A 13,654-nucleotide genomic window follows, 5' to 3' on the forward strand; every position below is an offset into this window, starting at 1 on the left:
TTGAAAAAATAATGAATTAGTTCAAAAGTGCAACTCTTTAGCATTCAAAAACACGAAACGAAATGAATAAAAAACATTGTGGTGGTCAGTAAATGTTACTTTTATAGAGCAATAGCACGGAAATATATATGAAATCACTCCATTCTGAGGGAAAAAAATATGGAATCATGAGAAACAAACAAAGAAATAACAATCAAAACACATCGCTAGTATTTAGTAGCACCACCTCTGGCTTTTATGACAGCTTGCAGTCTCTGAGGCATGGACTTGAGTATTCTTCATCAATTTGGTGCCAACTCTTTTTGATTGCAGTTGCCAGATCATCCTTGCTGGTCGGAGCCTTGCTGTGGACCATTTTTTTCAATTTCCACCAGTTTTCAATAGGGTTGAGATCTGGGCTATTTGCAGGCCATGACATTGACTCCAAGGAATGCTTTAACAGTTTTAGCTCTGTGGCATGATGCATTGTCATCTTGGAAAATGACAAACATATTTTCAATTGAAGGGATAAGAAAGCTGTCTAAAATTTCAATGTAAACTTGTGCATTTATTGTAGATTTAACCACAGCCATCTCCCCAGTGCCTTTGCCTGACATGCAGCCCCATATCATCAAGGACTAAGGGAATTTTGATGTTTTCTTCAGGCAGTCATCTTTGTAAATCTCACTGGAACAGCACCAAACAAAAGTTCCAGCACCATCACCTTGTCAAGAGTCAAGAATCTGCATTAGACAAGGTGATGAAAAAAAAAAAAAAATACAATTTTCCAGAATATTGCTAAGGAATTAATTTCGGCTGGACATTCATACTGTACACAGTGATGGAAAAGCTATTGCGCATTAACCCCGTTATGGTGTCCTTAAACTACAGTGGGGCAAATAAGTATTTAGTCAACCACCAATTGTGCAAGTTCTCCTACTTGAAAAGATTTGAAAGGCCTGTAATTGTCAACATGGGTAAACCTCAACCATGAGAGACAGAATGTGGAGGAAAAAAAAACAGAAAATCACATTGTTTGATTTTTAAAGAATTTTCCAAATTAGAATGGAAAATAAGTATTTGGTCACCTACAAACAAGCAAGATTTCTGGCTGTCAAAGAGGTCTAAATTCTTCTTACGAGGTCTAACGAGGCTCCACTCGTTACCTTTATTAATGACACCTGTTTTAACTCATTATCGGTATAAAAGCCACATGTCCACAATCTCAGTCAGTCACACTCCAAACTCCACTATGGCTAAGACCAAAGAGCTGTCGAAGGAAACCAGAGAAAAAATTGTAGACCTGCACCAGGCTGGGAAGACTGAATCTGTAATAGGTAAAACGCTTGGTATAAAGAAATCAACTGTGGGAGCAATTATTGGATAATAGAAGAAATACAAGACCACTGATAATCTCCCTCGAGCTGGGGCTTCATGCAAGATCTCCCGCCGTGGCGTCAAAATGATAACAAGAACGGTGAGCAAAAATCCCAGAACCACACGGGGGGACCTAGTAAATGACCTACAGAGAGCTGGGACCACAGTAACAAAGGCTACTATCAGAAACGCAATGCGTGGCCAGGGACTCAAATCCTGCACTGCCAGATGGGTCCCAGTGCTGAAGAAAGTACACGTCCAGGCCCGTCTGTAGTCCTCTAGAGAGCATTTGGATGATCCAGAAGAGGACTGGAGAATGTGCTATGGTCAGATGAAACCAAAATAGAACTTTGTGGTAGAAACACAGGTTCTCCTGTTTGGATGAGAAAGAATACTGCATTGCATCCGAAGAACACCATACCTACTGTGAAGCATGGGGGTGGAAACATCATGCTTTGGGCCTGTTTTTCTGCAAAGGGACCAGGACGACTGATCTGTGTAAAGAAGGGGTCTGGTCCGGCCCCCTGAACAATTTTTATTTTCTTTTTTTACTTGTGTTATTTATTTCCTGGCTTTTTTTTTCTGTGAAGAACCCAGAGAGGGTTATTTAGTTATTATCTAGTTAATTAATAGTGTTATTATTATATTATATTATATTATATTATATTATAATATATTGCATTATATTAATATTATTTTTATTTTATTTACTTTTGTCCCGTGAAGAATCCAGAAAGGGTTATTTGATTGTGGCTTTCTGAAAAACAAGAATTTTTTACATTTAGGCACTCCTGCAATCGTCACACTTTTTCTGTTACAAACTGACCCCGGCCCCTTATCAGAGAAGAGAAAAGTTATGTGTCCCTCACAGGAAAAAATTTGGGGACCCCTGGTGTAAAGGAAAGAATGCATGGGGCCATGTATCGAGAGATTTTGAGTGAAAATCTCCTTCCATTAGCAAGGGCAGTGAAGATGAGACGTGGCTGGGTCTTTCAGCATGACAATAATACAAACACACAGCAAGGGCAACAAAGGAGTGGCTTCATTAGAAGCATTTCAAGGTCCTGGAGTGGCCTAGCCAGTCTCCAGATCTCAACCCCATAGAAAATCTGTGGAGGGAGTTGAAAGTCCGTGTTTCCCAACGACAGCCCCAAAACATCACTGCTCTAGAGATCTGCATGGAGGAATGGGCCAAAATACCAGCAACATTGTGTGAAAAGCTTGTTAAGAGTTACAGAAAACATTTGGCCTCCGTTATTGCCAACAAAGGGTACATAACAAAGTATTGAGATGAACGTTTGGTATTGACCAAATACTGATTTTCCACCATGATTTGCATATAAATTCTTAAAAAATCAAACAATGTGATTTTCTGTTTTTTTTCTCCACATTTTGTCTCTAATGGTTGAGGTTTACACATGTTGACAATTACAGGCCTCGCTAATATTTTCAAGTGGGAGAACTTGCACAATTAGTGGTTGACTAAATACTTATTTGCCCCACTGTATTACTACATTACAGCTGAATCTAAGCAAATGATGTTTTATCTGTGATTCGGTTGTATTGCGTTTACGTTTCACAAACCCGAGTAATGACGGGCAGTACTGCTAGCAGCAAAATAAAAGACAAGCGAGTTGAAAGGTCAAAAACAACTTTATTGCGTGTGTCAAGTCCTTTCATGAGGTGGAAACTACCACTTGCAGGTGTGAACTTCTACTGCCATACAATTGACGACACTTGACATTGAAAACAAATGAGTAACAAGAATTGATAGGACTAGATAACACCTTAAAAAATAATAAATAAACAGGTTAATCAACAAATACTAAAATAAATAAATCAGCAAAGATGAAAAAAAAATCAAAATGATCTCAGTACAAATTTTAAATAAATTCAATGAAAACGAAGTAAAGATAACAAAAAAAACAACAACTTACACATCAACAAGCTTATTCCCTTCAAGTTTCGTGCTCTTAATTTACAGTTGGGGTCAAAAGTTTACATACACTTGTGAAGAACATAATGTCATGGCTCTCTTAAGTTTCCAGTTATTTCTACAACTCTGATATTTCTCTGATAAAGTGATTGGAACAAATACTTCTTTGTCACAAAAACATTCATGAAGTTTGGTTCTTTTATGACTTTATTATGGGTGAACAGAAAAAAGTGCTCAAATCTGCTGGGTCAAAAATATACATACAGCAGCTCTAATATTTGGTAACATGTCCCTTGGCCATTTTCACTTCAATTAAGCGCTTTTGGTAGCCATCCACAAGCTTCTGGCAAGCTTCTGGTTGAATCTTTGACCACTCCTCTTGACAGAATTGGTGCAGTTCAGTTAAATTTGATGGCTTTCTGACATGGACTTGTTTCTTCAGCATTGTCCACAAGTTCTCAATTGGGTTTAAGCCAGGACTTTTGGAAGGCCATTCGAAAACCTTAATTCTAGCCTGATTTAGCCATTCCATTACCACTTTTGATGTGTGTTTGGGGTCATTGTCCTGTTGGAACACCCAACTGCGCCCAAGACCCAATCTTCGGGCTGATGACGTTAGGTTATCTTGAAGAATTTGAAGGTAATCCTCCTTCTTCATTATCCCATTTACTCTCTGTAAAGCACCAGTTCCATTGGCAGCAAAACAGCCCCACAGCATAATACTACCACCACCGTGCTTGACGGTAGGCATGGTGTACTTGGGGTTAAAGGCCTCACCTTTTCTCCTCCAAACATATTGCTGGACATTGTGGCCAAACAGCTCGATTTTTGTTTCGTCTGACCACAGAACTTTCCTCCAGAAGGTCTTATCTTTGTCCATGTGATCAGCAGCAAACTTCAGTCGAGCCTTAAGGTGCCGCTTTTGGAGCAAGGGCTTTCTTCTTGCACGGCAGCCTCTCAGTCCATGGAGATGCAAAACACGCTTGACTGTGGACACTGACACCTCTGTTCCAGCAGCTTCTAATTCTTGGCAGATCTGCTTTTTGGTGATTCTCGGTTGAATCTTCACCGTCCTGACCAATTTTCTCTCAGCAGCAGGTGATAGCTTGCGTTTTCTTCCTGATCGTGGCAGTGACAAAACAGTGCCATGCACTTTATACTTACAAACAATTGTTTGCACTGTTGCTCTTGGGACCTGCAGTTGCTTTGAAATGGCTCCAAGTGACTTTCCTGACTTGTTCAAGTCAATGATTCGCTTTTTCAGATCCATGTATGACCCAGCAGATTTGATCACTTTTTCTGTTAACCCATAATAAAGTCATAAAAGAACCAAACTTCATGAATATTTTTTGTGACAAAGAAGTATCTGTTCCAATCACTCTATCGGAGAAAAATCAGAGTTGTAGAAATAACTGGAAACTCAAGAGAGCCATGACATTATGTTCTTCACAAGTGTATGTTAACTTTTGACCAAAACTGTAGCTTCATTGGTTGTAAAGTGCGTCAGTTCATTAAAACGATTCATAAATAGTGGCGCTGAGTTCATGATGTCATTTGGTTGTCACACCTGAAACAGACATACAATTAGTTATTTGTAAAAACTGGATGATTTATTTATGGATTGACAATGATGGTCTCACCTTGTGGTCACTTGGCCCACGTCCCAGGAGGACGCCAAGCAAGGTGTTGATGAGGTTTGCGGCGCAAAGGAGTGCCTGCAGCCCACTGGCGCCCCCTAGTACGCTGAAGAGAACTAGATTCCACTGGACCACACCCCTGGGCTCCAAACATACACCTGACCACATACTTATGTTGTACAGGTATCCGGCATCCCTATGGTATGATCATAGTAACTTTAAAAACGAGAAGTGCTACGGCACAGGTGTCAAACTCAATTTTGTGTGGCGCGCAAAAGTAAATCATGTGCATTGACATTGTGCTTTTCTGATTTAAAGAGAAAAGTTTTTTTCTTTTTTAAAATGTAAATTTATAAATAAGTAATAATAATAAAATAATGAAAAGAGGAAATGCATTTATTTTTTAAATTAAAAACAACAAATACAAAACTTTTTCTACTTTTTCATCATTTAAAAAATGTAAATAAACAAACAAAATGCAAAATTAAGAAATATAAATGATTATATATTTGCTGTTTTTCCTTTCCTAATTAAAAAAAAAAAAAAAGGGGGGGGGAAAAACTTAAAAAGAATATTTCCTGTTTGCTTTTTATTTTTAAGAAAAAAGAAAAAAAAAACAGTAAATAAAAAATGCAAATAGTAAATACCAAATAAAATATATATTTTTTTCTTTATTAAAATAAAATAAATAAAAAAAACATTTTAAAAGTTTATATTTGAAAAATGAGCTGTTCCCCAAATGAAAAATAAACATAAACTATTCGCTATTAGGATTTTTTAGGTCAACAAGAAAATTTACTATCTAACTAACTAAACTACTATTAATGTAAAATAGATTAAAAAATAATAATAATAAATGTTTCGACATAAAAGCAAATATTTTCCTTAATTGCTTTTTTTGTTTAGTTAAACAAATATCAAAGACTACTGCTTTTTCCTTTAATTGAAATAAATATGTAAATCAATTTTAAAAAGAAATTAATAAAGATAAGATAATATGTACTGTTTTTTCGCAAATGTGAATGACTAAAAAAAAAAAAAAAATCAAAAATGATAAAATATTTGCTGTTAAGAAGTGTTAGATCAACAATGATTACACAACGAATCAACTATTAGAATAGTAGTTGATTGTTTTGATAAGTAGTCCTAGTTGACAAAATAATAACTTCGAAGTGGCATGCGGCAAAGATGAGTTTGTTACCCCTGTGTTATGGGTACTTAAAACTTATTGACAGCTATGGACGTCCAAATGAGTTGGACATCATTCAACGTCAGTGGAAGCCAATGAGGTAACCCCTGTCTTACCTGTCGGCGGTGGGTTTAAGCGGCACGCCCCAGGTTGGTCCACTTGTGGCGTTGTAGAGACAAAGTGGACCTTGGACCAGCCCTGTGACGCTCACGAGGCAACAAAACGCAGAAGACAGCAGACACGCGCAGGAGTACATCGCCTGACGTAGCATCTGCACAGACACAAGCAAGGTTATAATAGTTTTAGATTTTTCCTTTCTAGTTCAGTTTTATGTAGTTTTGATTTTTAATTCATTTCTAATTCAATTTTAATCAGTTTTTAGAGTGAATTTCCCTATTATCTCCTATAACTATAGTTTAGTTTAGTATGTATCTCAGTTTGTTTGTATGTTTGAGTTCAAGATACAGTGCCATCCATAATTATTGGCACCCCTGAAAAAGATGTGTTTTTTTTATAGGGCTGTCAAAATTATCGCGTTAACGGGCGGTAATTAATTTTTCTAATTCATCACGTTACAATATTTGACGCAATTAACGCACATGCCCGGCTCAGACAGATTTAAATGACAGTACAGTGAAAAGCCCACTTGTTCATTGTGTTTTATGGAGTTTTGCCGCCCTCTGCTGGCGCTTGGGTGCGACTGATTTTATAGGCTTCAGCACCCATGAGCATTGTGTAAGTAATTATTGACATCAACAATGGCGGGCTACTAGTTTATTTTTTTGATTGAAATTTTTACACATTTTACTCAAAAGAAAACATTAAGGGGGGGTTTAATATAAAATTTCTATAACTTGTACTAACATTTATCTTTTAAGAACTACAAATCTTTCAATCCATGGATTGCTTTAAAAGAATGTTAATAATGTTAATGCCATCTTGTTGATTTATTGTTATAGTAAACAAATACAGTCCTTATGTACCGTATGTTGAATGTATATATCCATCTTGTGTCTTCTCTTTCCATTCCAACAATAATTTACAGAAGAATATGGCATATTTTATAGATGGTTTGAATTGCGATTAATTACGACTAATTAATTTTTAAGCTGTAATTAACTCTATTAAAAAATTTTAATGGTTTGACAGCCCTAGTTTTTTAGCGTCTAATATATATATGTTTTAATTCAAATAATATGGGACCTTTATGGAAAAAAGAGAGGGTCATTGTCTTGCTGAAAGACCAAGTGACAACAGTGGGTATGAGGTGCTTTCCAGCAGGGCCAGCCCAGGCCATTTGGGGGCCCTAAGCAAAATAATGCAAAGGTGCCCGTATTTTTGGCCCACCATTTCGTCACAGTGTACTGTGAAACCCATACATGCAATCCAACCCATATGTCCATATTTTGTATATTAATCAGATTTTGTTGCACTGCATACTTCAAATTTCAAAGAAGAACTTCAAAGGAGTTAAGGAATCACTTGTATTTTTTTAAGCTTGTAATCAAGTATCAAAACTCACAAAAGTCAAATAAAGCAAACTGTAGTAAACAAAATAGAATATAAATTAAACAATTGGCAAATTGGGGGCCCCCTAGTGGTCACGGGCCCTAAGCAGCTGCATAGTCTGCATATAGGCTAGGCCGGCCCTGCTTTCCAGCATGCACATCTTTCACTTAGAGTGTTTGTTGCCAAAAAGAGCTTTTTGGCAACAAACACTCTAAGTGGGTCTGGCGTGCCACAAAAGATGCGCATGCTTAAAAGCACCTCATACCCACTGTGAAGTATGGGGGTGGGTCAGTGATGCTGTGGGGCTATTTCGCTTCCAAAGGCCCTGGGAACTTTGTTAGGGTGCATGGCATCATGAATGCTTTCAAATACCAGGACATTTTAAATCAAAATCTGTTGCCCTCTGCCCGAAAGCTGAAGATGGGTCGTCACTGGGTCTTTCAGCAAGACAATGACCCTAAACATATGGCCAAATCTACACAGAAATGGTTCACCAGACACAAAATCAAGCTCATCCCATGGCCATCTCAGCCCCCAGACCTTGTTTTGTTGGCAAAAGGGGGTTGTACAAAGTATTAACACCAGGGGTGCTAATAATTGTGACACACAGTATTTGATGTCAAGTATTTTTTTCTTTATGTGGGATTTTTTCCCCACTGAATGAATGCACTTATAGTGAGGGTTGGATTTTTCTCTTTTTTTCCATTAAGGTCCCATATTATTTGAATTAAAAAAAAAAAAATTATTAGAAGCTAAAAACGACATCTTTTTCAGGGGTGCCAATAATTATGAAGGGCACTGTAACTCAAAAACGAATACAAGGATTATTTTTCAAATTTTTTTGTGTCAATCTTTGAATTTAAAGTTTAAGAGGTAATTAAGTTTGGATGTAATGAGGTCAAAGGTCACATACGACAGTGCCTTATTGGCACTTTGAAGTTGCACTTGCACTTGAACCAAGTAACTGATGTTTGCACTATTTTGATTTGAACAATAAATATAGTGGTGCAATATAGGCACTTTTTCCATACCTTCAGTTGAAGTTCTTTTATTTTTTTTCACAGAATATTCGTTTTATTTGGAAATCCGTGAAGTTGTTACATTTAGCATTAATAAAGCATCCAGTCGGCATTGCAATACAATTAGCCATAATAAAAAAGTCCATGACTGCATCTATATCAGATTTTTGGGGTTTTATGATATCGGTTATTGGGTGAAAAGTAATCATCAAACAACTCTAGTAAATATCAAAGGTAAAAAAAATTGTGACAAAAACTATTTTCAAAAGTTAATAATATCATAAATTGATCCAAAATCTGGCCTACGTATATAATGCCATTGTTATTTTATATTTTGTTTTACGCAAATCTTTTTTTGTCAATGTGAATTATCAACATTAGTCCTTATTTGGGGAAATACTTGATGCAGCCCACTCACTGATACACTGCTGGCCAAAAGTATTGGCACATCTGCAATCTGTCAGATAATTCTCAATTTCTCCCAGAAAATGATTGCATTTACAAATGCTTTGGTAGTAATATCTTCATTTATTTTGCTTGCAATGAAAAAACAAAAGAGAATGAAAAAAAAGCAGCAAATCATTATCATTTGACATAAAACTCTAAAATTGGGCCGGACAAAAGTATTGGCACCCTTTGATAAATCATGTGATGCTTCTCTAATTTGTGTAATTAACAGCACCTGTTACTTACCTGCGGCACATAACAGGCGGTGGCAATAACTCAATCATACTTCCAGCCAGTTAAAATGGATTGAAGGTGACTCAACCTATGTCCTTGTGTGTACTACATTGAGCATGGAGAAAAGAAGACCAAAGAACTGTCTGAAGACTTGAGAAGCAAAATTATGAGGAAGCATGGGCAATCTCAAGGCTACAAGTCCATCTCCAAAGACCTGAATGTTTCTGTGTTTACTGTGCAGTGTCATCAACAAGTGTAAAACCCATGGCACTGTAACTAACCTCCCTAGATGTGGACGGAAAAGAAAAATTGACGAGATATTTCAACAAAAGATTGTGCGGATGGTGGAGAAAGAACCTCGACTGACATCTAAACAAGTTCAAGCTGTCCCGCAGTCCGAGGGTACAACGGTGTCACCCCACACTATTCGTCGGCGTCTGAATGAAAAGGGACTCTATGGTAAGATACACAGGAAGAACCCACTTCTGACCCAGAGATATAAAAAAGCCAGGTTGGAGTTTGCCAAAACTTACTTGAGAAAGCCAAAAACATTTTGGAAGAATGTTCTCTGGTCAGATGAGACAAAAGTGGAGCTTTTTGGAAAAAAAGCATCAACATAGAGTTTACAGGACAAAAAAATCAGGAGGTTCCCTGATGTTTTGGGGTTGCTATGCTACCTCTGGCACTGGACTGCTTGACCGTGTGCACAACATCATGAAGTCTGAAGACTACCAACAAATTTTGCAGCATAATGTAGGGCCCAGTGTGAGAAAGCTGGGTCTCCCTCAGAGGTTATGGGTCTTCCAGCAGGACAATGACCCCAAACACACTTCAAAAAGCACAAGAACATGAGAGAAAGCACTGGAGACTTCTTAGGTGGCAAGAAATTAGTCCAGACCTGAATCCCATGGACCACCTGTGGAGAGATCTGAAAATGGCACCCTTCAAATCTCAGTGACCAGGAGCAGTTGGCTAAAGAAGAATGGTCTAAAATTCCAGCAAAGCATTGTAAGAAACTCATTGATGGATACCGGAAAAGGTTGTTCACAGTTATTTTGTCTAAAGGTTGTGCTACCTAGTCTTAAGCTGAGGGTGCAAATACTTTTTTCCGGCTCAATTTTGGAGTTTTGTGTAAAATGATAATGATATAATTTTTTTTCATTCTCTTTTGTGTTTTTTCATTGCAAGCAAAATCAATGAAGATATTACAACCAAAGCATTTGTAATTGCAATCATTTTCTGAGAGAAATTGAGCATTATTGGACAGAATTGCAGGAGTGCCATTCCTTTTGGCTAGCAGTGTAAATTAAGTTTGAACCCCTTAAACTACTATTACATAAAAACATAGCACTACAATTGCTATTAGTAGTAATGAGAATGTACCTGAGTTCTGAAAGCGCAGCATCCTGTCGTCTGGCTGCTCTGCAAAAATGCTCGCGCGCCAAGCATGATCTGAAAAACACAACAAAACATCACTTGACATCAATGGCCAAATAAAGAAAATTCAGAAACAACCACAAGAATCTGAGAGGAGCCAAAACATCACAAGACACAAAAAGTCACACAACAGCATGATATCGTTGATGACCAACAGTCCTGGCGTACGGTCTCACCAGGAGTCCGGAGCTCCAGAGTCCCGTGGCCCATGAGGCCTCTCTGGTCACATGACCCTCCAACAGGAAGTGAAGCTTCAGCTCCGGCAGCAGCAGCAACAAGTTGGCCACGATGCACACGATCGCCAGGGCAACCAAGGCCACACCCACGCAGCGAAGACACTTAGACACGCACATCCTTCGATCTGCAGCGTGTCACTGTAAAAGGAATCTGGTTTTAGTCTTCATACGGTTCCCACACAAATAGAAGTAATGTCAAATTTTAACTTTTTTTTTTTTTCTGTTGAAGAAATGTCATTCACATCTAAAGAAAACTCATTTTATGTTTCCGAACATGTTCGAACACCATCTTCTGACCACCTCCTGCTAGTGACGGGAAAAAATGTGAACAGGGCGATGAGAATAAATGGGACCCTCTGAGTGGACTGTCCGACGGTGTTGGAGCCATATTAGTCATTGGCAAAGTTGTGTTATTTCGTATTTGTTTGTTGTATTTTGGAAAGAAATTGGTTTGTGTTCTGGAAAGATGGCGCCCCCTTTTTGTTGTTGATGGTATGGTAGTTGCAAATGGTGCACTAATCAACTGACACCTATCAGGTGTGTTTAAATGGAAGTGAGAAGCCAGTTATGTTTTGGACACAGACGGGGTAGCCACACAGTTTTTGACCACCTAAACCATATGAACAGTTTTATTAAACTTACAAGACGACCACGACTCATGACCACTGACAATATCCAAAACTTGCCATAAGAAAGTCCTCATCTTTGTTTGGATTGTAAACAAGCTTCGAAACGCCTGGATCGCAATAAACCACAACTGGATCATCATCAGAAGGTGCGTCTGAAATTTTATACCCCGATACGCCCGGCTACCTGGTAATCGAAAGCCGGCACAGACGGAGTGCTAGTAGACCATTATTCACGGGCCCCCAAGACGATCAGCCGATGTCTGTGTGTGTGTGTGTGTGTCAGGTGCTAGTGGAAATTTTTTAAACACACCCACAAACCAGGCCCCTTTGAGGCCTGGGTGCGGTCACACACCCCTAAGTTCCGCCCTTGCCTGAAACTGCAGCATGTAATCAATGCAAAATTGCAATTACAAATTGCAAAAATGCAAAAACATTTCAGCAACTAGCAAAAAAATTTGGACCCGGTGGTAGTAGCAATGTTTGGCAAAACCTGACAACCGACTTAAGGTGAATTGCATCACATGCCGTGTGTAGATTAAACACTGTTGTTTGACAAGTTTGAATGAATAAAATTCAAGATGTCCAAGACCTAAACTCTTCAATTTTCGGTGCATATATTAAAAACTGTTGTTTGACGAGTTTGAATGAATAAAATTCATGATGTCCTAGACCTAAACTCTTCAATTTCATTGAGCTAGCTCAATTTCATTGAGAAGTTTGCTTTTAAAATGATGTCATCGCTTCCGAAGATGGTCAGAGACGAACCAGAATTGGTAAAAAAAAAAAACTGAACTGTTTTTACATTGACCCCACAGTAACTTTGGTATATTCCCACTTAGGACACTGAAACCAGTGTGACAGATTAACAACCTTACTACTGTTCTAACAGCTTAAATATTATTTCATGAATTTAAATTATGTTGCCAATAGATGTCCAATCCATTTGGACTGGACATCTACAGTGTATCACAAATGTGAGTGTACCCCCGCATTTCTGCAGATATTTAAGTATATCTTTTCATGGTACAACGCTGACAAAATGACACTTTGACTCAATGAAAAGTAGTCTGTGTGCAGCCTATATAATTGAGTTAATTTATTTTCCCCTCAAAATATAGCCATTAATATCTAACCCCCGGCAACAAAAGTGAGTACACCCCTTGGTAAATATGTACATCCCTAAATGTCCAAATTGAGTACTGCTTGTCATTTTCCCTCCAAAATGTCATGTGACTCGTTACAGGAGTGCTGTCAGCATTGCTGCAGAGATTGAAGAGGTGGGGGTCAGCCTGTTAGTGCTCCGACCATAAGCCCCACTCTACATTAAATTGGTGTGCATGGCTGTCACCCCAGGAGGAAGACGGTACACAAGAAAGCCCGAAAGCCCGTCTGATGAGACGGGCGGGCTTTCTTGTGTACCGTCTTCAGAAGCGGCTTCCTCCTGGGGTGACAGCCATGCACACCAATTAGATGTAGATCGCGGCGTATGGTCTTAGCACCAGAGGTTGCGCTAGACATTTTCGTTGTCTGTCATTTTGACTGACAGGGTCATAAAAATCCGGTCATAGTCTATTTTTACCGGTCACTTAAATTTTTAAAATGATAATGATGACATATTCAATAGTATTTAGTTTTCATTCATTTTTAATTAATATTGTAACGCTTGCTTGGGGACGAAAAATTAGACACGGAAGTCGTGGTATTTTTCTCCCTTTTTACTCTGCTTACCGCCAACAACTCCGCCCCCAAAGAAAAAGAGGCAACGATATAGACCCCAGTCACCAATGTCACACAATGATCTTAATTGTGGTTGTCAGCCCAAAATCTTCTAAATATATATTAAATGCATCTTACCAGATATAAAATGACTACTACATAGTCTGTGGTGATCGTTTGGTGCCCAGATTTCTTGTCGAATTACAGCAGTCCATCTCGCTCTCACCCTCGGGTCTCTCAGAATACGGTAGAACTTCAAGTCTCTCCGTCTATCTTCTCTGTTACAGCAACCAACCGCCACACACGCCT

At 38.4% G+C, this 13,654-nt stretch overlaps 1 protein-coding gene across 1 annotated transcript; it reads right to left on the minus strand.

Annotated features, from left to right (window-relative positions):
* Window positions 1-4,722: 4,722 nt before the first annotated feature.
* LOC130911278 (transmembrane 4 L6 family member 1-like) lies at window positions 4,723-11,117 on the minus strand. The gene is made up of 5 exons (XM_057829124.1): window positions 10,941-11,117; window positions 10,711-10,779; window positions 6,235-6,389; window positions 4,933-5,125; window positions 4,723-4,859 (listed from the first exon to the last, which is right to left on the minus strand). Exons 1-5 carry the CDS (start codon window positions 11,115-11,117, stop codon window positions 4,854-4,856), a joined length of 600 nt encoding a protein of 199 aa, XP_057685107.1. The 3' UTR covers window positions 4,723-4,853.
* Window positions 11,118-13,654: the final 2,537 nt, after the last annotated feature.

Source organism: Corythoichthys intestinalis, unplaced genomic scaffold (genome assembly GCF_030265065.1).
Source record: "Corythoichthys intestinalis isolate RoL2023-P3 unplaced genomic scaffold, ASM3026506v1 HiC_scaffold_23, whole genome shotgun sequence".
In the NCBI taxonomy this organism is placed as follows: Eukaryota; Metazoa; Chordata; class Actinopteri; order Syngnathiformes; family Syngnathidae; genus Corythoichthys; species Corythoichthys intestinalis.